The 26,767-nt window shown below is 43.8% G+C and overlaps 1 protein-coding gene across 3 annotated transcripts in view; it reads right to left on the bottom strand.

The window, feature by feature from the left end:
- The window catches only part of LOC146365348 (uncharacterized), a 46,315-nt gene extending 19,849 nt beyond the window's left edge, over positions 1 to 26,466 (bottom strand). For 2 of the 3 annotated variants that reach the window (XM_084914606.1, XM_084914607.1), the window contains exons 1-2: positions 26,047 to 26,466; positions 5,066 to 5,192 (exon numbers count right to left, since the gene is read on the bottom strand). In XM_084914606.1, the coding sequence (XP_084770732.1) occupies positions 5,066 to 5,192; positions 26,047 to 26,390 (471 nt within the window). In that variant the 5' untranslated portion in view covers positions 26,391 to 26,466. Of the gene's footprint in view, positions 1 to 351; positions 2,515 to 5,065; positions 5,193 to 26,046 lie in introns of those variants that run through there. The other variant, XM_084914608.1, reaches the window with a different exon arrangement.
- Positions 26,467 to 26,767: the final 301 nt, after the last annotated feature.

Here is a 26,767-nt window from a genome sequence, read left to right as displayed (position 1 = left end):
TCTCTCTTATTATGAAATATTTTTGACTATTTTTTGTGTAAAGAGTGAAAAGCTGAACTAAACTAAACGCAGACACCCTGCAGTGAATGACACACAGCAGTAAAACTGAATTACTAACTAAGACACAAACACTTTCATTCCCACAGCTCACAGATTCAAACGGCTCAGAACAAACCCGGAAAACAAACATGGAATATCGGAGCAGGTGAAAGAACAGCAGAGACGTCCACAGTCCAGTTTGAAGCCCGGACAGCTCATAAAGCACGCACTGCAAAACCAAAGCTGGCAGTTGTCACAAAAAACAAAGAGCACATGTTAGAACAAGAAGCAGGAGCCACAGCAGCTACACACCATTCTGACTTCCTGGAGTCCAAACTGCAGAAATCCAAGTTCTGTGTCAAAGTTAGTCCCAAAAATCACACAAAACTGCGCCGAGAACCGACGACTAATCACACCTTGTAGAAGAATTCAAACCCTTAAAGCTTCCTCCTCCTCGGGCAGCACTGACTGCCTCTACCTGAGCGTGTCACGGCTCTGAGACGTGGGCTTTGCCTCCTACATCACAGACAGTGTGTGAAAAAAAAACAATATTGTGAAAGCCAGCTGGAATTCTCAATCCAGTAAAAATGAGAGGGTGTGGACGAGGCTGGCGCAGAGCAGCACACCCTTCCTCATTCTAAAGCGTGCGTGTGAATGGGACGCCTGTTATCTGCTGCCGGCTTCACGAACAAATCATTTAGGTCTCAGTGTCGTGTAGAGGAACCACATGGCTGTGACAGAGGAGCATTTCTCTGGGAGACAAACCCATTTCAACACCCTCACTGCGCTTTCCAGCATTTCCATATTTTCACAGAGCAAACAGCAGCTCAGGCTCAGTTTTTCCAGTTCATATCCAAACAGAAACAAACCACGGAAAACAAAGTGGAAGCGCGGCTACCTTACCTACTTTAAGGGCCTGAAATCCAGAGTGTGTCGAAACCCGGAGGGATTACTCTCCTTCCACCTTTGCCCGCCATGTATTAGTCCTCCACCAACCGCTGCCCTTCTGTTTACCCAAAGCAGGGACAAATGTCAGGTAGGTGGGGACTGAGCTCCATATCAGTGTGAATTATGCCCCACGTCCTTATCTCTTAGACTGTAATAAAAACACGCGGGAAAGATAACGGAGATCAAAATTAAAGAGCGCAGGACGCCCGAGCTTCAGCTTTTACACACGAGCTAATTAAAGCTTCTTATAGTTAGAAATGAACTGCAGCAATCATTTCACACACTACATATGAAAAGCCTTATAAATATACATTATACTGTATATTAATGAAGGCATTTATTTTATATGAATCTTATGCATTTAACCCAACGTCATTTATTTACTGAGGGGTTTTATTGTTAGTAATTTTGGCATTTTATGTCCCCCATAGGTTTTTGGTCCTCCCACAGACACAAATAGCACAGGAGGACGGGTTTGGCAGGTTTCTGTTTATGGGAAGTAGCTCCGGGCCAATAGGATCCAGCAGGATTATATGCATGTCATTTTAAAGGAGAAGCACGTTGTTACAGTAACTGTTTTTAAAAACTATGTCCACAAACAACATTCTTCATATTCTTTAAGTCTGTAATAAAATATTTGTCCGGACTGACATCGGGAAAATGATCTATGGAGGAACAAAGTCCCAAATGAATGAATGTGTCATTAAATGCAACAACACCTAATAAGTCACAATCAGAGCTGAATAATATCTGCATTAATTTGATGATTTTAGCATTTTTGGTCTTCCACAGTAATGAACACATATCCCACTGTGTTTTTGTCACTTCCTGTTTGACTCTATACGACTTGAAAGCAGCTGAGAACATGAAGTCATCAGTTTACTGAGCTCAGAGATCAGAGGGTGTAACACCAGGTCACATCAGTTGCTACCTGGCTTAATCACCATGGTAACTGATACTGAATACATCACTAAGTCGGGAGAAGGCTATGATCAGGATTTTAAAATTGGACCACAGATTCTTTTATTTACAGCATGTTTGAAGTTTGATATAGATCATGTGGTGTGTGTGTGTGTGTGTATGTGTGTGTGTGTGTGTGGGATGTTAGGCCGTAAACAACCGCTGAGTGTGCATGTGCAGAAGTCTAAATGTTATTATGCTGGAAACACAGAACACACAGCAGCTCAGTCACTGTCATTTAACCTGGTCTGAAACAAACAGCAGTGACTGTTGCTTTACATGGATCCAGTCTCACAGCTGTAAGCTTCACCTGTCACCAATAAACAGCAGCACTGAGCGCGCTCAGACATAAAATCATCCGCTTGAATGTAAATGCTTATTTTACTGCTGCGAGCACGAAATCAGCAGATTAATGATTTTCTGCAACATTCATCTCTCAGTGTTGTATTTTACTGTTTGATCTTTTCTGTTCTTTAAACGTTTTTGTGACTTTTAATCATCATCTTCTCATCGTCACCATCTGCATATGTCTCTGATTGGAGTAAAGCAGCATTTTGTGCAGGACAAAGGTCAGGATTTAGAAATATCCTGTCTCAGAGTGACGCTGAAAAACTAGTTCATGCATTTATTACTTCCAGGCTGGACGACTGTAATTCATTATTATTAGGATGTCCAAAAAACTCACTGAAAAGCCTTCAGCTAATCCAAAATGCTGCAGCAAGAGTACTGACAGGGACTAGAAGGAGAGAGCATATTTCTCCTGTTTTGGCTTCCCTTCATTGGCTTCCTGTTAAATCCAGAATTGAATTCAAAATCCTGCTCCTCACATACAAGGTCTTAAATAATCAGGCCCCATCTTATCTTAATGACCTTGTAGTACCATATCACCCTATTAGAGCACTTCGCTCTCGCTCTGCAGGCCTACTTGTTGTTCCTAGAGTATTTAAAAGTAGAATGGGAGGCAGAGCCTTCAGTTTTCAGGCCCCTCTTCTGTGGAACCAGCTTCCAGTTTGGATTTGGGAGACAGAAACTATCTCTACTTTCAAGATTAGGCTTAAAACTTTCCTTTTTGCTAAAGCATATAGTTAGGGCTGGACCAGGTGACCCTGAATCCTCCCTTAGTTATGCTGCAATAGACGTAGGCTGCCGGGGGATTCCCAAGATGCATTGAGTTTTTCCTTTCCAGTCACCTTTCTCACTCACTATGTATTAATAGACCTCTCTGCATTGAATCATATCTGTTATTAACCTCTGTCTCTCTTCCACAGCATGTCTTTTATCCTGTCTTCCTTCTCTCACCCCAACCGGTCGCAGTAGATGGCCGCCCCTCCCTGAGCCTGGTTCTCCCGGAGGTTTCTTCCTGTTAAAAGGGAGTTTTTCCTTCCCACTGTCGCCAAAGTGCTTGCTCATAGGGGGTCATATGATTGTTGGGTTTTTCTCTGTATCTATGAAGCGCCTTGAGGCGACTTTTGTTGTGATTTGGCGCTATATAAATAAAATTGAATTGAATTGAAATTGACCCACAAGCGTGCATGGATCCTGAATCTGCAAGCCCGGCGTAACAGAGAACGTTAATAACCATCGTGGTATCGAGGTCATCTCAGACTCTGAGGCTTTGTTGATCCAGTTTTGTGAACTTTCTTGGTTGTGCAGCAAGCTTTCTGTTCAGTCCCAAATCAACATCTCTGAGAAGTTGAGAGACTCCTCGTCCTCTGCGACCACAGCGTCCATCTTTGTCATGATGTTTGGATGCACAGTGTTTCCACGCAGTGCTGCCTTGATGCTCTGAATAACGACCTCACTTCCTTTTCCCACTGTCACAGCTGCTTACTCAGCAAATGTTCTGCAGGAAACTGGAGCCATGTTTTTAACAGGTGAACAATGTCAGCAGGTTGAACTCGTTAGTCAGTCAAATCCAGCCGAGCGCCGTTTGCTGCTTCAATGAAGATAAAATCAGGAAATCTGACCGCCTAACACGGCTAATGCAGCTAATCTGCTCTGGATGCACTTCTGATCCATTTCTTCCACTTCACGCGTCTGAACTTGCCGTTTTTATGTTTCTAAAGTCTCAAACTTTCTGACGTCTTGCAGATTTTTAAATAAAACAGTGTCTAACAAAGAAGTGCTGCACAGTTAGATTTGGAGGAAATGTCCCTCGCAGAGCCGTCAGTGCTGCCGTTTATTAAACCAACAGTGACGATTTATAAAGACATCTGCTCGTGTTTGAATACGATGACACGGCCAGCTGGCAGCAAACATGATGGCTCATGAAACAATAATGTGATCAGCTGATCGAGTCACATAAACTCTGAACCATCTTATCTTCATGTTTCTGTTTATTTAAGAAGGACTATGAATAGACTTAAATTCAGTGTGTAAATATGTCAGATTGAGCCACTAATTTTCATCTAAATCACAGTTATGGACAAACAATAAAAACTCAGTTTTCAAACTCAAAATAAGAACCAGGCCTCAAGAAATCAAAAACGGAATAACTGGACCAGTAAAGTAATCCAAACAGAGCTGAAGCTGAAACCACGACACATAATCTCCTCTCTGCTTTCATCTGGACCTCATGGACGAGGCGCCCGAGAAACAAACCAGAAAATCTCAAAACGGCTAAAAATAAAAATCTGAAAGAAAAAAAAAAAGCAGATTTGACAACATCTGGAGTGAAAGTGTAGAAGATCACTCTCCTGTGAGAGACGGCAGAGCTCCTACTGATCTGACTCCCAGATTTAGATCACCAGGATGTTCCACATGTTCTAACTGATGAGACAAAAAAACAAAACACTAAAACCTTCATCCCAGCTCTGAAGCATCTCTGAGCTCAAACTACACAGAGAGGAATAACTGATGATCCAAAGGCAGCAACAAGGACAAAACCCCTGACCTATGAGCCGACAGCTGATCGATCAATATCACCCAGAATCCGAGTGATCGTCAGCAGCTAAGAGTTTCTGCACTCACAGAGTTCAATAAAGACGTGAAGATAAATTCATTTTGTGTATTTTTTAATATTGATCTGCTTCTCCTCTCAGGGTGGAATATAAGCTGCTCTGACGTTATGCACACGTAGGTATGCATCTGTAATCTTTGATGATTAACTCAGACCCACCTTGGAGTGTTTGGAGGGTGACATCGGGCTTCCCGCGTTCATGTCGAGGCTGATCACGGACGTCCAGTCAGACTCGGTCTGGTAGCTGAACTCTGTGGAAACGCTCATCTGGTCGGGGTCGAGACTCCTGGTGCACAGAGGCAGGAAACAGAGAGGGGAGGATGTTATGTCACCGACCTTTGTTTCTGCTCTCATTGTGCTTGTGTGTGTGTGTGTGTGTGTGTGTGTGTGTGTGTGTGTGTGTGTGTGTTCATTAAAACACACACTTCACAACAGAAAAACACAACAACATCCCAGGAGATGAACCACTAAGCAAAGCACATCCTCAAATCCTCCAATCTGAACCCCAAACTCAGCAGTTAGCTGAAGTCCACACAAACATGCAGCAGTGATAGAAACACCACCCAGCCATCACGTCCTGCTGTCCTCCACCTGAAACACACAACACCACAGAAACATGAACAGCTGCGCACAGCAGCTGCACTTTCTCTCTTTCCCATTATCACTGGTAAGATTTCCAATTACTCTGAAAAATGATGGACTTTAAAAACATGAAGGATTAAAATTAATTTCCCGTCTAAAAACAAAGTTCTTCTTAAAACCTCACGGTGACTACATCTGTCATTATAATGACAGCTCTCCTGCTAACACCACACTACAGGTAAAGCACCATATCAGACCAGCATGTATGCATGTTATTTAATGTCCTCAAGTGCATACACACACCCATGCACGCGCGCACACACACACACACACACGTGCTGCTTCACGTCAAAGCTGCTGTGTTGGTTTTCTTCTCACACCTCTGATTGTTTTAGAGGTTAAACAAACGAACAGGCGAGCCAGAAAAATGACACCTGACGAGGAACGCTCGCTCCCTGCATGCACGCCGCTCAGACCGAGCAATTAGAGCGCCGCAGAGGATTGTAGAGCACGTGTGAGGCATGAGGAGATGTAAGTACTTCAAGGAGGAGCGGTTTCATGCAGCGTTTACAGACTGAACGCTGCTGCAGTCGTGCAGGACGTCAGCAGGCCTCCATGTGTTGTGCTCGTCTTCATTTAGAGTTTGACTCCATCATCAGAGTGCAACACAGAGTCAGTTAAACTGTTCCTAACTGGACCGTGAGGCAGAAACCATTGTGTGCGCTCTCTTTATCCCTGCTGAGTTTTCTCTAGCTTTGCTTTTTGCTGCTGACAGCATGAGACGCTACCTGCAGCTCGTTCAGGTGGAACAGGCGAGGACATCCATGGGTGTCATCATGAGGTTTGCTGTGTCTCTGAGCACAGTCTGCAGAGTGAGGAGGAGATGCCAGGAGACAGCTCATCACACGGGGAGACCTGGACAGGACCTCCTCCATCAGCAGGATCAGTATGTGCTCCTTTGTGTGAGGAGGAACGAGATGAGCCTTCAGCTGGTCCCTCATGTGACTCCCAAAGTCTCGTCTAACACTTTAGTTCAGCTCCAGATCAGTGAAAGAACGTCTGGTCGGCATCATCTGACCACAACAATCTTTCTGTACCTGCAGCTGTCCTGAGCTCACAACTGCTTTTTAAATGAATCCGTTCATTTCTTCAGTGAATCAAACTGAGTTTGACACTCTGTGCTTTAAACTAGCTGCCCAAAGGTGTTACCAAGATGGCTGCTAAGTGATGAAATAAACTTCTAGAAGACAGCTGGCTTAAAGTGGGAGGAGCTTGTTTCAGACAGAGGATGTACAGAGGATGGGCAACACCAAAGCCCAGTATAAGATAAAGAAGGATTATTTTGAACTGTGACTCATGCAAAGCTGCTCTGGTTGAGTCCAAGTGTAAAAACATGGAGCTGGAAACGAGCAGTACAATAACGAATGACAACAACTGTTCATAAAGTTGCTACACTGCGAGGTTTCAAACACAAACAGCAGGACACGAGTGGCTGTAATACCTTCTTAACCCACAAGGAGGCAGAGTTTGACTGTTGCTTGCTGCAGGAACTCACATCAGGTAACGTGACTCAGTTTGTTGTCTGTCGGTCAGATTGTGCAGTTACCTCTGACTGTATCATGACCTCGTCGTCATGGACAGACTCCTGTCTTTGTAAATAAAGTTAAAATGAATCGTGTAGCTGTGCAGGTGGGACTCGTCTGTGCTTCACGCTCTGATCCACCATGTTTATTTCTTTGTGGTGTGAAACCTGATAAAACAGGCTGATCAGCTGATAGCGCTCTTTGATAAGCGCCTGGTGATGTTACATGTGTCTGATGAAGACAATCTGTTCACTCTGATCCAAACTCCTGCTGTGAGGAGCTTTCTATTGATAAAGCTTATGCTGTGGGCGTCGGCATGAAAGGGACCGACTTGTTATTTTGTGATTGGACACGTGTGAGACTGACCGGCCGGTCACCGGTCGGGGCCGAGAACACTGGAAATCGTCTGATTCCGGTCCCTGGCCGATCGATCGGTGCATCACTATTAAAAATAAGAGCTGTTACAAAGATGGCTGACGAGAATAACAAACAAGGCAAAACGTCTTCTGAGTAAAATGTCCATGTAAGAGATTAGGTCAGAGATTCCTTTGAACAGTCTTGCCTCAGCCTGTCTGGGGTTTCCTCATTTTTCCTGAAATGTCTCAACATCTCATCAACAGACAAGCATCGACGTGCCGCCTCCAATCAGCCTTTTGGGAACCGAATCCTCGAGTGTGATCGTGCCGGCACATGTGGACGGAGAGAGGAAGCAACATCTCTGCAGCCCCTCTGTGCTCGCCTCCAGCACGAGAGCTGATTCACAGTGTGGAGCGGTGGGATTTCACCCACTGGCTGTCATGTCGTCACCACGGCAGCAGATAGATGTGCCCTGCAGTGATGCGACATGTACATACTTGGAGGTGGTTTCACCAGAACAGGAGGGATGTTCACGGTCCCTGCACTCTGTCAGAGAAGGAAACTTTCAGGGGGAAAACAGAAGCAGGTCAAATATTTGTCCTCTCCATAAATAGATTCATATGATGAGCAAAGCTGTCATGCAGCGGCTGCATGACAGCTTTGCTAACAACACTTTGCATGTTCCTCAAACATATTTATGTAATGAGACAGTTTGATTCGTCCACGTAAAGGATCTTAGTTTTCTACAGCGTGGAAGCTCGCTCTGCAGATGTGCTCCTGTTTCTGCTGAACTTCAGTCGAATTAAACCAAAATGACTCCATAAACAAAAACAGGTCACATGACTGAGTTCAGAGACAGCTTTGTGTGTCCTGCACATTCTGCAGCCTGCTGCGAGTCCAACACCACCTCCTGCCTGTATTTCCACACAGCTGGAAAAATCTGTGAACAGATGTCAGAGAACAAAGAACCCTCACACAGAAGGGAAACTGTGAGCTGTGCATCCTTACTTTAAAAAAAGTGAGTGTAACCTCTGACCCTGTTAAGGAAATGTTGCAGAATGACTTGAGGGTGAAATGCGTCTCCCACACTGTCAGCGATTGGCACAAACCAGCCCCGACTTGTGTGAATCTTCTCTTTGTTGCAGTAGACAAAGATCTACTGTTACTGATGTTAAAAAACAACGTGTGCTGTTATGATTTTAATACACCAAGGCAACAGATGTCAGTGTGTCCGGGTTAGAATTCACAGATTTGATTAACAGCAGAAATTAAAGAGCAGGCGGGTGTAGATCGAGCAGGTGTAGAAAGGCTTCATTCTTCAAACCAGTGCTCCCCCCCGACCCACGAGGAGGGTTTTTTAAGAGGAGTATAATTATTGACCTTCATCAGCACAGGAAATGCAAACATGCTTATTTTAAATGATTATTTTTAAAGTTTAATTACTTATCAAGAATGATCTATTCTTGTTCTATAAACTTCAGGTTAAATTTTACATGCACAGACTCTGATGCTGTGAAAGACGCTTTTTGTAGTCAACCTCTGCAAATTTTAACTGAGACTGTCACCAGCAGGGGGCAGCGTTTCTCCAGCACATGTCTGAGATGTTGTCAGACTGCTGCTGTTTAACTCCTGATATTTACTTTTAACTTCATCTTTTTCTTGAGAGGCTCTGCTTTTCATCATTTTAAATAAAATATCTTCTTTTTGCTTGTTAAATAAAAGTTAGATTGGCTCACAGCACCATCTCCTGGTACAATCTGGTATTACATGGAAGTACTGCACGGACCTAGTTCAGCTTTAGTTGACGTCTCCTGCTTTGGATATGATTTTTTAAAGGATGTTTTGATAGACTTTGTTAATCATATGTAATACATTTTTAATTTTTTTTTGTTTAATTGACTTAATTTAGTCGTGTTGCAATTATTCACCAAAACTTTGATACTGATGTATGTTTCATGTCTGCAGCTCTTTAAAACAGCTGTATTTTAACACAAACCATGATATTTATCTAAAAATAGTTACATTTTCTGTGTTTACTCATTAAAAATTAGTATATCATTATAAAATATTTAATAATTTTCCTTTTTAGGTTATGCTTTTCGTCACACTGACAATAAGCTGCATTTACCACATAAAAAAATGCTGCACTGCATTTTTAAGCTAATTTTATGACAAAGCAAGTCAGAAGTTGTGGTTTTCTGAACTCTTCGGCGGTGTGATAAAGTTTCATCTTTTTCTGAGTTCCTTCTATAAAAAGGGGAGAAACAGAAAGACGTCCGTAGACGCTTTTATTATTATGCGTTTCCTCCTTCCTTTCCAAAGTCCACATGTCAGCATTATTAGCAGCGTGTTCTCGTCGTACTGACAGTTTTTTTTCCGAAGAGGAAGTGTTCTCTGTATTTTATTCCAGTGCAGGACGGAGATGCACGCGTGAAAACAGGATTCGTTTTCCAAACATGGAACATGTCTGCACTTTAAAACGCTCGTAAGCATTCACAAACACTTGGCCTGGTTTTGCCTGCACGCCACGGCAGCAGCAGTTATTGGTGCAGTGGAAGCAGAGCGGCTGCAGCTTACTGGCTGCTGCAGACCCGCCCCGTGTCTGGCAAACATTCAGCCTGCAGCGGTCGTTCCAGGCACTCCCTAAACGCTCAGCCAATTTCACAAACAACAGCTGGTTTGGGTTCTCAGAGCAAAGCGCCTGTTTGTATTTCTATACAGCACTTTGGGTTCGTCTATCAGCTTTTAACATGAATTATTCTGTGCAAACAGAAGCACAGCAGAGGGCGACTCTTTCGCCACACTTTAGCTGAGTATTCAGCTCAAAGTTTCTATTGGGCAACTTCACCCTGGAGAAAGGCTTCAGTCCAGCTCTCGTCTGCACTGTGGCCTGTATTCTTTCACTTTTTGTCCATCTTCCATCAGCAGCTCCCGGTGACTCATTAAAGCCCTCGTACAGCAAACAGAGGCTGAGTCAGCTGCTGAATCCTGTCCATCCCTTGTTTAGTTTATTCAGTAGCTGCTGCTGGTTTGATTCGTATTTCTTAACATTACAGATACTGATCTCTGCTGTGGATTAATTTTACTCTGCTAGTTTGGTGGGAGTTTGTGCATGCACATGCTTGTGTTATGTACTCAGAGTTACTGAAGCTTCGACATGCATGAAAGGCAGATTTCACCTTTTTCACAGTCAGAATTTATTCTGTGTCTGAATTTCGTAACGCTGCAGCAGAGCGATAAGAGAAAGGGAGGTTCCAGCTGAAACTATTCTGGGGAAGGGCAGCCCTCATCTCATGTTTTTACCTTTATTAGGTACACCTCTAGTATCAGTTAAAGTCCTTTTTGCCTTCAGATCTGCCCCATTTCTTCATGACACAGATTCAACCAAGTGCTGGAAACATTCCTCGGAGATTTTGGTCCATGTTGACATGACATCATCACACAGCTGCTGCTGATTTGACAGCTGCATGGTGAGAACCTCCTGTTCCCCCACATCCCAAAGGTTCTCTGTTGGACTGAGATAAGAAACCAGTTTGAGATGATGTGAGCTTTGGGACAGTGAGCATTATCCTGCTGGAAGCAGCCATCAGCAGATGGTACACTGTGGTTATAAAGGGATGGACATGGTCAGCAACAACACTCAGGTAGGCTGCAGAGATTAAACTGAGCCATCATCCTCCACACTATTGCACAACCTTCAGCAACCTGAACTGTTGAAACAAGGCAGGATGGATCCATCACATCATTTATATAAACTTTACCATTCAAACGTTTCTGCAGACAGAAACTCAGCACACAACATTTTTCAGACCTTCCATCACCCAGTTTTGGTTTGTTATACCCTCAGTGGTACCCAGTGCAGTCGTCTGCTGCTGTAGCCCATAATGTTTGATGTGTTGTGCGAGTGGTTAACGAGTGGTTATCTGTTCCTGTTGCCTTCCTATCAGGTCAAAGCAGTCTGCCCATTCTCATCTGACTGCTGATGTCAACAAGGAAGGTTTTCCTCAGAACTGCTGCTCACCGAATAGGTCAAAGGTCATCTTCACCTCGTGCTTCATGCTTCTATGCACTGAGTTGTTGCCATGTGACTGGCTGATTAGATATTTGTGCAAACAAGTAGTTAAACAGGCATACCTGTGTACCTGTGAGTGTATCCTGCCCTCTCAATCAAACATGACATAGATTTTGTGCAGTAGTACAAAATGATCTCAAATGTGCTGGAAACAGCTTCTTTTACAGTCCTGGGGCGTGCTGCACGAGAGCCCGCTTCACTTAAGCCTTTGTGTTCGTGAACGGGGTCACACAAGTCCAACAGCAAATGTGTCACAGGACGGTCATATTTACTCTAGTTTCACACAACACAAAACAGGGCAACAATGTTGTGTTTGTGCTGGAGTTGCACTCAGCCAACCTGAGAGCCTTTCAACACACAGCACACACAAGCTGTGACAGAAAGAGACAAAAACACACACGGCATCATTCAGCCTCCTTAAAATAATCCATCCTCCAGAATCACACAAACAATGAACGTTTTCAGTATTCGACTAATCCAATCTCAGAGGCTAATCGCTCATGTTAACAACAATAATGGCTGCAGGTACACAAACACACTCACACTCTGAAAATAAAAGCAAAGCTTCCACTCCATCCCACATTACAAACCTAAACATCCTCCACACAATATTACATTTACACTAATAATCCTCCTGGTTTATCGAGCCATTATAACATTATCAACACATTGAACAAAGGAGTGTGGAGCTGATGCTGGTTCACATACAGAAGCAGGTTGTGTTGATGGTGAAGATGCATTTCCAGATTTACCAGTCGCAGCTGTTGTTGTTCTTCTGTAATCCAGTTATTATTGAAGCTGAGACTTTGGCAGCAGGCGTGTTTCCAGCTTATCAGATGACCTTGTAACAATCGGAGCTGGTTTTGTCATGTAGCAGCGCACTTTGCAACAATATGCACACAAAATCCAGTAATTTGGATTTATTTACAGTCCGACGGGCACTTCCACCTGGAATGTGCTGATTCCTAGAATCTGAAGATTTCGGAAGATGTAAACAAAAAGTGTTGCTGTAGAGGCAGAAAGTTCAGTCGCATGTTTTTAGCTTGAATCTGTTCATGTTCCATCAACAATAACTGCACGCCGAATTAGCTGCTAGCAATTCCTACATGACTGAACTTGTGGATACTAGATTACTTTGTGATTGAGTCGAGGAGCACTGCAGTATATAAATATATTTAGAAATCCCACTAGTCTCATAAGCTTCACTAGACTGATCCAGAGATGCTGTATCGAGGTGAGGGGTTGTAGCATATACTCTTAAACAGGCTGCTGAGCTCAGCGAGCTGTGAAACATGGCAAATGATATTAACACAGTCTTTTCCTTCAATGGCCTCGACAGCATCATCATGCACAATCACAAGAAACTGCTCAGGTGCATTTCCTGCTTCCAAGGATATCACACGTGACATAACTTTCACTGACGGAGTTTTAACCGAGTTATTGTTTCACAGTTTCTGGCCATCCAGCTCTAAAGCTGTGAAAACACCAACATGCTGACTGCAACAGGAAAATATTTATGGTCGGAGAACAATGGCCTCACATCTCCCTTTAATGAGAACAATTCATTCTGACTTCTGTCTATCACACCTCCACCTCTTCACAGTTTGCATTAAACCATTATCATCTGCAGCATACCAGAAAATGTTGTTTTGTTACACACAGGCGTGGTGATGTAGTCTAATCAAAACAGCGATTGAACAGAGACATGGAGGACCCGTCCAGTATCCTTTACGAAACTGGTTTTGTGTCAGTGCTTACACAAAATAAACTTGGACTAAACAAACTTGAGCTCTTACTTTTAACCACAGATACTCCTCCAAGGGAAAAGGCAGCGATCTGTAGCTCTGCATTCAGCTGCAGGTTTAACATGTTTAACCCTTTAAGACCTACCATAGAACCAAGTCTGCCAGAGCTTATATTATATTTTTACATTTTTGGGAGCATTTCAAGTTGATATACATCAATACAACCATTATAGCCCAAATTTTAATAATATGTCTGCATTAAGTGCATAGTAATTACATAAATTGCAAAAAAGTGCAATAAACTACAAAAAAATTGAAAATCGTTTTTGGTTTTTTTTACATATATTTCTAGTTAGAGAAATTTAAGAGGCTTATCCCTCAAAACCATAAATACAAAAAAGTTGCACAAAATAGTCTCCCACCACAGGAAATTTATTTTGAAATTCAAATTCAAATTTTATTTGTCACGTATACAGTCATACACAGTACGATATGCAGTGAAATGCTTAGACAACTGCTCGTGACCTAAAGAAAAAAAAGAAAAGGCTATGAATAAGATAGGAAATAAATATGAAAAATAAAAAGGGTAAATTTAACTAGGAAGGAATAAAATCTAAAAATTAAAGTTAAAAATGAAATAACTGTACAACAAATACACAATATAGAACTATATAAGAATGTATGAAGAAATAATTACAATTACATACACACACACACACACACACACACACACACACACACACACACACACACACACACACACACACACACACACACACACACACACTAACAGCAGCTGCACAAGTATTAACTGGAAATGAAGAATATAATGACCAGTGTTCTGCAATCCACATTATTTAGTAGTGTCTTGTGCAGTGCAAATATGCTTAAAGTGATTAAGTGATGAAGTGAAAAACAATGTCCAGAATGTCCAGTGTGTGTGTGTAAGAACCATATGTGTGGGTCAGTACTGTGTGGTGGTGTGATTGAGAGACCGTATCGCCTGCAGGAAGAAGCTCCTCCTCAGTCTCTCTGTGTTGGTCTTCAGGGAGCGGAATCGCTTTCCTGACCTCAACAGAGAGAACAGTCCGTTGTTGGGATGGCTGAGGTCCTTCACGGTCTTCCTGGCCTTGGTCCAGCACCGCCTGCTGTAGATTGAGTGCAGGTCAGGGAGCTCGGAGCGGATGGTGCGCTCAGCTGACCGCACAACCCTCTGTAGAGCTCGCCTGTCCTGCATGGTGCTGTTCCCGAACCAGGTTGAGATGTTTCCCGTCAGGATGCTCTCTATGGTGCACGAATAAAAGTTCCTGAGCATCTTGGAGGGCAGTTGGAAGTCTCTCAAGCGTCTGAGGTGGTAGAGATGCTGTCGGGCCTTTTTCACCACGGTGTTGATGTGACAGGACCATGACAGGTCCTGCGTGATGTGAACTCCGAGGTATTTGAAGCTGTCCACTCTCTCCACTGGGCACTCGTTGATGACGGGGGTCTGGTAGTTCCTCTCCTGCTTAGTGCTGAAGTCCACTATCAGCTCCTTTGTCTTACTGACGTTTAGAAGGAGGTTGTTCCTCTGGCACCAGTTCTCCAGATTCCTAATCTCCTTCAGGTAGGCCGTCTCGTTGTTATCAGAGATCAGGCCCACCACGACGGTGTCGTCAGCAAACTTGATGATGGTGGTGGAGCTGGTAGTGGCCACACAGTCATATGTGTACAGAGAGTACAGCAGGGGGCTCAGAACACACCCCTGGGGGGCTCCAGTGCTGAGAGTGGTGGAGGCTGAGATATGTCCGCCCAGACCACTGCCTGTGGTCTGCCAGTTAGGAAGTTGGAGATCCACTGACACATAGATGAGCTGAGTCCCAGATGCTCCAGCTTGGTCGTGAGTGTGGAGGGAATTATGGTATTAAATGCAGAGCTGTAGTCTATGAAGAGCATTTTAACATAATTCCCCCTTCTAGTGTCCAAGTGAGTAAGTGATGTGTGGAGGAGATGAGAGATGGCATCGTCTGTGGAACGATTTGGACGGTAAGCGAACTGTAGCGGGTCCAGTGTGTCTGGTAGTGAAGAAATGATGAAGTCTCTGACCAGGCGTTCAAAGCACTTCATCACTACTGAGGTGAGGGCTACAGGGCGATAGTCATTGAGAGAAGCAGGGTGGGGTTTCTTCGGGACAGGAACAATGATGGACTCTTTAAAGCATGTGGGGATCACCGACTGAGATAAAGAGATGTTGAATATCTCAGTGAACACAGGAGCTAGCTGGTATGCGCAGTCTCTGAGGATACGACCTGGGATGCCGTCTGGTCCTGCTGCTTTCCTGGTGTTCACTCTCTTGAAGGCTCTCCTTACTTCATGCTTGGAGATGACGAGCACGTTTCCGGTGCTGGCAGTATCTTCCTGTCTGCAGCCGTTAGCGCCGCTAGCACTAGCATCGTTGGAGTCCTTAGCTGCAGCCTCGAAGCGAGCATAGAAAGTGTTCAGCTCGTCTGCCAGAGTCACGGCCACGTTCGTCATACCGGTTGTTGGTGCTTTATAATCCGTTATTGTCCTTAGTCCCAGCCACAGGCTCCTAGAGTCACTCTGTTGGAGTTGTGACTCTAGTTTCCTCCCGTAGCGCTGCTTCGCCTCTTTCACCGCCTTCCGCACGTTATATGACGCGGCTTTGTACGGGTCCATGTCCCCCGTCGTGAGTCCCGTGTTGTAGGCAGCGGTGCGGGATCTCAGAGCGTCATGGATGGTTTTATCCACCCATGGCTTCTGGTTGGGAAACGTTGTGATAGTCTTTGTCTCCACGGTATCATCCGCTAGTTTCCCGATGAATCCCACAACCGCTTCCTTAAACACGTTGACATCATCATCGGAGCTGTTTCTGAACATGTCCCAGTCTGCGTCGTCGAGTGCGTCCTGTAACGCGGCCACCGATTGATCCGTCCAGCGCGCGACCTTCCTCTGAACCGGAACTTCCTGTTTCAGCCTTTGTTTGTATTTTGGCATGAGGAAGATGGCGGCGTGATCGGATTTGCCAAACGGAGGGCGAGATTGTGCCTTGTAGCCGTCCTTGACCGTAGTGTAGCAGTGGTCCAGTGTCCTTTCACCTCTGGTGGGGCAGGTGATGTGTTGATAAAAGTTCGGCGCTGCGCGTTTGAGGTTGGCACTATTAAAGTCCCCCGTCACAATAAGCGTAGTGTCTCGGTGTTGTGTCTGGTGCTGTGTGAGTGCCTCATGCAGCTCGCATAAGGCAGTGACCGTGTCCGCTTGTGGTGGAATATAAACGGCACTTATAATGACCGATGTAAATTCCCGAGGTAGATAAAAAGGACGACACATGATGGACAGTAGTTCCAGATTTGGTGTGCAGGAGCGTGTGAGAGGAACAACGTTCCTCTCACACGACTTCCCCGAGTCCCGTGTCCTGTCCATGCGGTGAACCGAGAAGAACTCAGCCGGCTGGATGGCGTGGTCCGGCACCGCTGGGTTCAGCCATGTCTCGGCGAAGCAGAGGAGATTGCAGTCCCGAATGTCTCTCTGGAACTTTATCCTGGCCCTGAGGTCATCAAGCTTGTTCTCCAGTAACTGGACGTTGGCGAGCAGGATGCTAGGCAGAGGTGTGCACGAGCTCTCAGCCTGTTCCTGACGCCGGCTCGCTTCCCTCTAGGCCACCGCTTCCCTTTGTTCTCCCTCAAGATCTCACTCGGCCAGCTCGGATCCGGAGTTAAAAACTTCGAATTGTGAGTACATTGTATACCAATAGAAACAAGAGTGTCACTGTCATACCTAATGTACCCAATGGTGATGATTTTGCCGATTTAGAGACGCTGAAAACTAACTTAAAAAACAAAGACAAAGAAAAGGTGGTCGGAGCAGTCGTGACGGCAGCCGACCTCACCGGCGCCATCTTGTCAATGTCTTCATAGTTTTATTTTTTAAATACACCAATTTTTATATACTGCAGGAAAAAAAGGAAAATAAATATTATAATGCAAATTTGCAAAAAAACAGCATGTGCATCAAAATAAACTATTTCCAGCAGTGCAATTATACTTCTAAGCATCCCAGAAACGACACAGAAAGTCATAAAGTCAAACATAACCTTTAAAAACACCAGTATATGCTTGTATAGGCCCTGAAGGTAAAAAACTACATTTCCGGAAACGGAGTGTGCCCGCTCCGACTGGCTTTAAAGGGTTAAGATGAGCAGTCACAGTAGAAACAACCAGAAGAGCTGAAAAAGCTTAAACAGACTGAAAGCTGTCTGAATGAAAGGTGTCTAAAAAGAGAAGCCAACATAGCAGTTTCTCAGGGTTGCATTCTTCTGTATGTCCAGCAGGGGGCGACTCCTGTGGTTGTGGCTCTGTTTCTTTGCTTTTCTTGAAAAGTTGAGAAAAGACAGACTTTTCAAACGCCACCACAGCTGTCAGCCAATCCAATTACTTTCACTCAAACACTCGAGTGCTACCATTAACCAATCAAATCGCCTCCTGCAAACATCCAGAACGAGTGAGGTGGGCGCTCGTTTGGTTTAGCATCAAAATGTAGGAGAAACTGATCGTTGCAGCAAGTAATCCTGTTAAAGGTGGACATCACCACCGTGAGGTTCCCCACTGGTCTCTGGGTGATCGTCTTTTGTGAAAGCCAGAATCACCAAACTTCAGGGAACGGGCTTCATGTTTTCTTCAATATGACCAGAAATGAGTGACTGAGCCCAAAACTGATCAGGAAACTGTTCACAGAGGTCAGAGCTGAGGGTCATTTTACCACAGACGTCTGCAGAACCACTGTGTTTGCAGCCACGCTCTTTAAATCAAACAAAACGTGTAGAGAACAAGAACATCATGCTGACCTGGACAAGAAGATGAGCCTTCATTTTCCTGACCGCACCTCAAATGTGTGATAATATTTCAGTACAGCCCCGGAAATTTAATGGTTCTCAATCTGCTGGTGAACCAATTCAGTCTTTGTAGAGCAGATTTGCTACGGCAGCTCTTTAACATCGAGGTTGGTAATAAAACGTTTCCACCTGTTGTGCAGACCAGTGGCCAAAAAGATACTCCAGCAAAGGAATTAAAGAGTCAATAAATGTGTCTCTGAGCTCTTCTATCATGTAAAAACATGTAATGTGGATCAAACGGCTGTTCCTCCCTCTCAGCTGTGTCAGTTAAAATAAAGATCCTATACCCTTAATGAACAATAGAGTTTGGCAGCAGGACAAGAGACGTTTCTCAGAACCTTCTGGATTATTAGGCCAGAACAAAGGTTACAATATCCGCCTAATTGGCTCGTCAAAAAGTGGTTAAGAAGGTGGTTTTATGTCAAGACAAATCATTTTTATGGAGCTCCTCAGAAGCCCGAACAACATGACAGAGGTGACTTTCTACGAGCAGAAACAGGACGTATTACTCAACGTTCAAAACCTGTTTCAGGCCCCACGTTTCACTGCCTGCTCCCTGCAGCGACGTCCTCGACATACGAGCTGATTCTTTTGTTTTCAGCTAACCCGAGTCATCGTCTTATCACCCTCTTCCTCCCAATCAATCTGCACTATCAGAACTGGGTCAAAGATGAGCTCAGTCAGCATGTAAGGAAGCAGAAATCAATACGTTCATTACGAAAAGACAACAACTGTAGAGATGACTGCAGAAAAATCCACGTGTCATTACATCATTTACTGATGGCTCCAATCAATACTGTCTAACATCACATATAAGTCAGTTCTACCATTGATGCTTTAGAATACAAGCAGCATTTAACCATGCAATCTAAGTCAATATAAACATTTTATAATGTGAACAGGTTGTTGTGCACCAGTCGCAGTGACAGAGTGTTTCCTGCTGTGTCTCGTCAGTGTTATATGAATGAACAGGTGTGGACAGGTGTGCTGCATGCATTCAGCTGTGAGCTGAAGCTCAGGTCTGAGCCTCCCAATCTTGTTTTCTTTTCTGTTTTTTAACTTTTTGCATGGAATAATTACCAAATAGAAGCTTTAAAAAAACCTGAGATTTAATCAGATTTTATTTATTCAACTTGTCTCATTTAAAAATGAACCCAAAATTAAGTTGGTACGATAAATGTCCAGTAACAAAACAAAAACCTATTTAAAGTTGACAGAAGGGAGAAGCCTGAAACGATCCAACTGTAGCCAAATACACGAGACAAAACCTGTAAGTTACTGTACTGCAGTTTACTGTTAGTGTAAATGTGGTTTAATACAGAGCAGAAATATCAGTGTTGACAGACAGTCAATAGGAATAACAGGAATATTCTGGATATTTGGTCTAGTGCTGGGCCATATCATACTGTTCACAGTAACACCGGTTTAATGTTGGGCAACGATAAGAAAATTAAATATGGCGATAGAATATGTGTAAAACGCGCATGCGCAGTGCCTTTGTTTTCATACGCACATGGCGGTGATGGAGAATGAGAAGAGCGAAAGCGGATCGTTGAATGAAACGATGAACCAGAACTGGTTTAGCTTCATAAATCCCATCACTATATCGTAGGCAGGAGCCTCGCGGAGTGATACGTACTGTGCTTCAACATAATATTACCGTATTGTGTGTGTATAACCTGTTAAGTTTTGTGGATATTATACATGGTTATGCTGAGGATACGTCGGCCAGTCTCCACTGGAAATGCCTTTTGGTTAAACTGTCAGCAAGGAATTTGCATTTGCACTGTTAAATTTTTATATAACTTTAATGCACATAAAAAACAGCTGCTTGTTTAAGTGAAAATACATTGATGGTTTTTTTTTTTGCACAAATAAAGTTGTGGAGTTGCAAAGTATTTTGTCTCGTGTCAATTATATCATCAGTTATATCGTTATTGCAAATTTTCAAATGTATATCGTGATAAATATTTCTGTCATATCGCCCTGCTCTGTTTGGGTACAGGACTGCATATTTATTTATGAGTGATAATTTAGAGCTTTATGAACTTTTTCCCCACTTTAAGATTTGCTTCAGTCAAATTAAGTCAGAGGTAATAAAATGCAGTATAAGAAAAACATGCAAATGCTGGAGTCTGAATTATGGTACAATAATTGAAAAGGGCTGAAAATTCAACCATGTAGACGCTTTTCAGCTGGAGAGACGGTTCAAGCTTCACTCGTCTGTGACCTCTGACCTTACTAGAAAGAAAGAAAAAAGTCCCTGATTTAACCTCTGACAGTATCGACTGATCACCTGTGAGCTCTTGATTCTTCCTCCTTTAGAGGAAATATTTTCTCATCCAAAGTGAGAATTGTAATATTCAAAGCAGATGGAAATCCCCTCTCAGCAAATATGTGATTTATTATCACTATCGATAAAACCTGAAGAGACATGACTGCAGTACATGTGATGGGAACACGTCCAAAAGCCTTTCACATGATTCACTCACAACCAGCAAACTCTGCACAAGTCTGACAGATTCATTTCCAGGGAACCACCAACGATCATCCGCACACTGATCGAGTGCTCGCTGCGGCCTTCAGCACAGCTGCTACCACGACCGCTGTACTGCACTTACCATTGGTTGGATGAAGGACGACAACAGCATGAAACTATTTCTAACATCACTGAAGAAAAAAGATGAGAAACTAATCGGACTTCACCCCAAACTGATTCTTTGAGGTGAGTAAGCCTGCGTCCACAGCAGCGGTTTTAGTTTCTGTGTCGCTGGGGGTGTGGCCTAACACTACCTGCTGATACAGCAATTTTGTGAAACTTAATAGACTCAGAACCGAGATGTACCGACTTCTCCGAATCCACAAATCACGCTCTCACCTCTCTCGGGTACACCTGAGGGTTTACACATCGTAAAATCTGAGGTTCAGATGGTTTTACTACAAGTCAGAATTATAGTCTGACGTTTCTAATCTGGATTACCTTCCTCTAGAAAAAAAACAGACAAATTACAGCCTTTAAGCTTAATCGATACCTCTGCAGGGAATCTATGGACCTACGATTTTCTCTCTTCCAGTCAGTCTGAAAAATAACAGCAAAAGGAGGAGCAGGAAGTAACAGTGAACAGACTGTGCCATGTGTAGAGAGAAAAAATAAATCCAAACTAGAAATGCAGCAAATCAACAACAAGAATAAGGAAACACTGAGCTCAAACTTCTGATTTTCCAGCTTTAAAACAAAAGATTTGGCTGCAGCGTGTTAAACTCTGAACGTGTGCAGCAGGGACGCTCATCTGTTTAAATGAGAGAGAAAAAAATGACTTTTTGATCAAACTTTAAATATTTGTGTGTTTCATAAAGTATTTAGGAATTTTAATCAGTTCTTCATTAATCGTAAATGTTTCTGTAACATGTGCCATGTATGACGTTGCAAACACGCACACAAGCCTGCAGAATCAGGCTAACTAACCTAACTAACCTTAGCAGCAGCTCTGGTTTCTTTGCGATGTTCTAGTTTATTCTGACAAAGCTGACGCACAACCGCTCTTTTATTTTCTTACATCACAGGTTAGCTTGGCTGTTAATGTCAAATCTGCTGATGTACATCAATGAAATAACCGTAAAACACTCAGCCGAGTATTTCTGGTGCCAACGAGCAAACAAACCAGCATTTAAAGATGTAGTCAGCTCTCCTAGCACATCCCTGCTGTGCACGAGTCATGAGGTGGTGACTCAGTCATGTTTGATAAAGATCTTTAGTCCCAGTAAATCGATCAGATTCACGAGAAGCATCTTTATCCTCAGAAACAACAACAAGCATCAGAATCATCTCAGTGACGATGAATTCAACACAGAAAAAACAAACTCGTTTCCCAGAAAGATTAGTAGTCATTACAAAACGACACAAACTGATGAGTCACAAAAATTCACCTCGATCTACAAGCAGCTACGAGTGTGTGCATCGGCCTGGTTTACTTGTTAAATCCTGCACTGAGACCACAGGGCTCGCTCACGCTGGCGTCAAACCTCCACGCCCTCACATCAAGCTGTGCGCTCAATGCGAGCGGCTCCCGCTGATGGGCGTGACGCCTTCATCCAGTCTGCAAGATCAGATCGCCTCAGGACGCTGCGAGCATGAAACTCCACACAGACAAATGTACAGATAAGATTTTAGAGATAACTCAGCGACTGTTGATTCTGTTTATAGGCTCAGTTCTTTCTGATTCCTGATGCTTTTCCAGGATCTAGATCTTGTCTTTTTATGTCTGCAGAGATAAAAGAAGGTTTATTCCTTCAAAACTGTTCTTTTATATTTAAGGAAACATCAAACTCAACTTAAACTTTGCTTTTCTGACTCCATCAGAACTCCTCTGCTTTCAGTGTGTTTGGAGAGTCTTTACTTTTCTCCCTGGTTTTCTTTCTCTGGTTTGTAGAAACGACTGAGAACAAAAAAAGAAACATTTTCTGTCTGGCAGGTTTGAAACGCCTCCGCACGTCGAATCCATTTAGTAAGTTTTGGTTATGCTTTGTTTCAAAAAGGAGGCGTGTCCAGAGTGACAAGACACCAACATCGGTGATCTTCACAGTCAGTCCATCTATTGTATAGCACGGTAAACCAACATAGAACTGAAATGAACAGATCAGTTCTCACAGACACCTGGTGGAGCTTTCTGACTGAATCAGCAGGATAACTGCAGTGATGCATCTCTGTCCTACAGAGGTTTCAGCATCAATGTGACATCGAAACAGAGCAGAGGCCGGCGTGTGACTCTGGTGCTTCATGTCATCATGTCACTGCTGTCACAAAAACGGCGCCATGATGAAAGGAAGTGATAAACTGGGATGTTTACGATTCTTAAGGACTGTGTAATCTCTCTACAGACATCGTGATGACTGCGGCAGGTACACAGCTGCAGGTTTTAGGATAGATGCATTTTTATCCTCTGATGTAAACATGACAGAAGCAGAGGAATAACTTAGATGTGCTGTGGCTGTTTTTCCTGAATAACCTCTCCTGATTTTGGATCCTCGTGGATCCTCAAACTCATCCCAAAACAGACATGAGACGTCTGAGCTGTTCAAGTCGAGCAGCTAATGAACGAATGTAAGAGGAGGAAACATGCAGGTCACTCGTGAGGAGTGAAGAAAAGAGTGAATCATGTCTGCATGTGAGGATAAAATATAATCCCTGAATCAGTCAGAGAGGAAAGCTGGGTGAAGGATTGCCGTGACATCCACACCTGAAGCCTTCGTCTAAACGTGACCTGCACTCTTCACCTGTTACAGAAACAATGTGAAGCTGTCAGTGATAGATTGCCTTGCAGTGAGACCACCGTGCAGACCCTGGTATGTTTATGATGACAGATGAGACCTGTATCCGAGTGCTGATGAATTCCTGCTGGAATCTGTAACCAGAGCAGCACTTTGAAACTTTCATGTTGGTTGGAGGAAGCAGGAAGTCGCAGCCTGTTCAGAGCCAGAGAGAAACACGAGGAACTCGGAAAGCTTTAGTGTCGAGAGGAAAAATACCAAAGTCTGTCCTCTTCTTCAGAATCCACCTGTGAGACAGGTGTGCAGGCTTCATTTAAAAGCAGGGGAATTACTTCATTATTATATCCGGGTCCAAGTACATTCAGCTCCCAAAGGCCAAAGTTCGAGTTAAAAATGATCCAGATTCTTTCACTCTAATAAAACGATCAGTGTTTCTGTTCTCCAGCTGTTAGACATGCATGGAAGAGGATTATGAGATCAGCAGGATGTTTGATAGTTTCCACGTAAAGATGATATAAACATTCAAAATGAACTAGAAAGAAAACCTGACTCACAATAATGTGCAAAGTTGTTATCAGCCGCAGAGCTATAAGCACACGAGAACAGGGCAGACAGAGGACGGGGTTAAACTTCATGTCGAGGGTCCCTGACAGCACGAGACAAACGCCGTCACATGACAGGAAGAAGACAATGAAAACAAACCAAACTTCAGCCAAGAGAACGTCTCTCATAGCACGAGGTCAGTCATTAATATGCTGCATGGTTTGGATTATGTTTGAACCTTAATTTCACTTTAACCTCACACGGAGCATGAGGGCCGGATGCTGCACAATACCCAGGTCTGACGAAGAGGATGGTACTCATCTTTATCATATCAGTGTGGTTATGGAGACTGTTGGAGACAAACTGTAGCTCAGGTCTGTTAGCACAGCTGCCATGTTATTGATCAGATAATGTGGCCACGCCCCCAAGTCTTATTCCAAGTTAAACAGGTGACTTATAAAACAAATCGCCTGAGATTATCTACAGAGACAAAAACAGGCTTCGTTAACACTTCAGCTCCTGATGATGAACAATCAGATCCTACTGATCATCCAATCAAACACTCAGCAGCACGAACGGCCTGATTTAGTTTACATCATAACAACGATCAGGCTCAAGCTTTAGTCAGTTCGTCTTGTTACTCAGTGACTCAGTATTTTCTTATACAATGTGGCGAGCACCATCTATATTTGGACTTCACGGGTAAACGTGTCACGCCCTGCACGGCAGGTTTTTAATGTTTTCTAATTACTGCCTCACAACAAACATCCTGCAGGTAACCTGACATTGTGCAACAACAACAACTGACTCAGAGCTCCAACCATCAGCGTGCTTAAGAGAAAAGACAGAGAACAGAAATATCTGGGTTAAATAAAGAGCTGGAAAGTTATCGTAACCACTTGAGGTCGAGTGGTTACTCTTTGAAACTCTAATTTAACCGGGAGCAGTGACTCAGAGGGGATAACTGCTCGTAGAGCTCCTCAAGGCGAGCAAGAACTAGACCAGCAGGGTGCCACAGATTCAGTACCATCCTCTCAGACAAAGGTCCATGTCATAATAACTCCATAAACATGCATTAGGAGACGTGGCTGCTCTGTAAATGTTAGCTAATGAAGCAAAATCAGTTTTATTCCACTGAGTGCTGGAGTACGAGGGGGTCAGTACCACCCCAGGCCCACCCTGACCTGAAGAGTTTGAGGTTGAATGAGTTATTTGAGGGCACAGGTCAGTCACTCATCACGGTCCCACACAGAGAAGATCTCGTGTGTGAAATTAACCATTAAATCTGCATATTTCTACAACACAACCTCCACCTTTCTCCTGCGGTACCTGTTTAACTCCCTCGACATTTTTCTGGTGATGCACACAAAGCCGTGCATGACTAAACTAGCTCAACTCAGAGCTGCTGCGTTCTGATTTCAAAAAAGCGCCAGAGGCGGTAAACAGCCACTCTGAGACGTTCACTTCAGCAGCTCCCTCGCTTCTGCAAACACAGAGCTGTAACTACCAACAGCAAGGTCCTGGGACAGTGAGGGGCCAAAGCCAGGCACCGGGGGTCTTATTTAGATTTTAGATCGATATACAGAAGATCAATATATTCAAGCATTACTTACAGTACAGGCTGCTCACCAACAGGCTGCCCTGATGCCTTTGATCACAATTAAATCTTCAAATAGATTAAATTAGTCTAAATGTGAGCAAATCTAAAAACATTAAAGAGACAAATCCCAGATAACAGACATACTTTGGCCTAATCTCCACTACGTTTGACCCAAATGTGTCCAAAGATGCAGATGTGGGACAAAGACATGTCTGTTATTTTGGAAACTATAAACATGATCATAATATAAAGATAAGTATAAACACATGAATCTGTAAAATAACGAAAAACAAAAACAAACATGGATGTGTATGTGGGACAGTGCAAATCTAACCCGGGTAAGGAGCTCCCGTGTGTGCCACATGTGGGCTAAACATGAACACTGTCTGGCACTGTGACCTGCACCAGCTCGCGTTCAAAGCTCCATCCCTGCGGACTGTGTGACCTCCGCTTACAGCTGAACTCTGAACGCTCAGAATAACTTCAGAGAAAGTTTCTGTCTTACTTGTAGCTGCTGAAGCTCTCCAGCTCATCGGTGTCAGGGAAGAACACCTCTCCTCCTCCTCGGTCTTTGTCTTTGGATTTCTTCCGTTTCAGCTTGAACGGCAGCAGCCGCCGTTTCTTCTTTTCTTTCGGGGAATTGAGTGAAGAGTCCCCGGGTAGAGTCGGGTTGTCTCCCGGGCTGAGAGAGCCGGGGCTCCAGGGTAGCCCCCCCGGGATGTCCGCGGGGTTGGTCCCTGCACCCACTACATCTTTGAGGGACCCCGACCTCTTCAGCTCCTTCTTCTCCTTCTCCAGTGATTTGAGGCTGAATAATTTCCGGACTTTGAGCGTGCTGGACTTACTCATGGTGTCCGCCGTGTGAGCAGGAGCACAGCTGCTCGCTGCAGGAGCACTCAGGCACTGACTCTCCGGGCGAACCTGCAGAGCGGGTTACCGCGAGCGCACGGACGTGCCCACACCGGGTGCGCGCAATCAGGTAGAAGAAAGGTGAACCAATAAGAGATCCCCAAAAGGAAAACACACAAAACTGCACCTCAGACTTTAACAGTTCAAATAAAATCATATTTTATTGTTATTCTCTCTCTGCGCGCCTATCATAGACTGTATATAAAAGATGGAAGTAGGCACCATCACCACTGGTTTCCACTGTAATTTTTATATGTTTGAAACTTAAAGTTGAACTTTAAACAGATGACTTTAAAAAAATAAACAAACATGTGTCA

The sequence above is a fragment of the Perissodus microlepis genome, chromosome 19, assembly GCF_051167445.1.
Source record: "Perissodus microlepis isolate ML-2025 ecotype Zambia chromosome 19, ASM5116744v1, whole genome shotgun sequence".
In the NCBI taxonomy this organism is placed as follows: domain Eukaryota; kingdom Metazoa; phylum Chordata; class Actinopteri; order Cichliformes; family Cichlidae; genus Perissodus; species Perissodus microlepis.
Note: the sequence above shows the minus strand (reverse complement) of the source record. Positions and strands in the feature narration are given on the sequence as shown.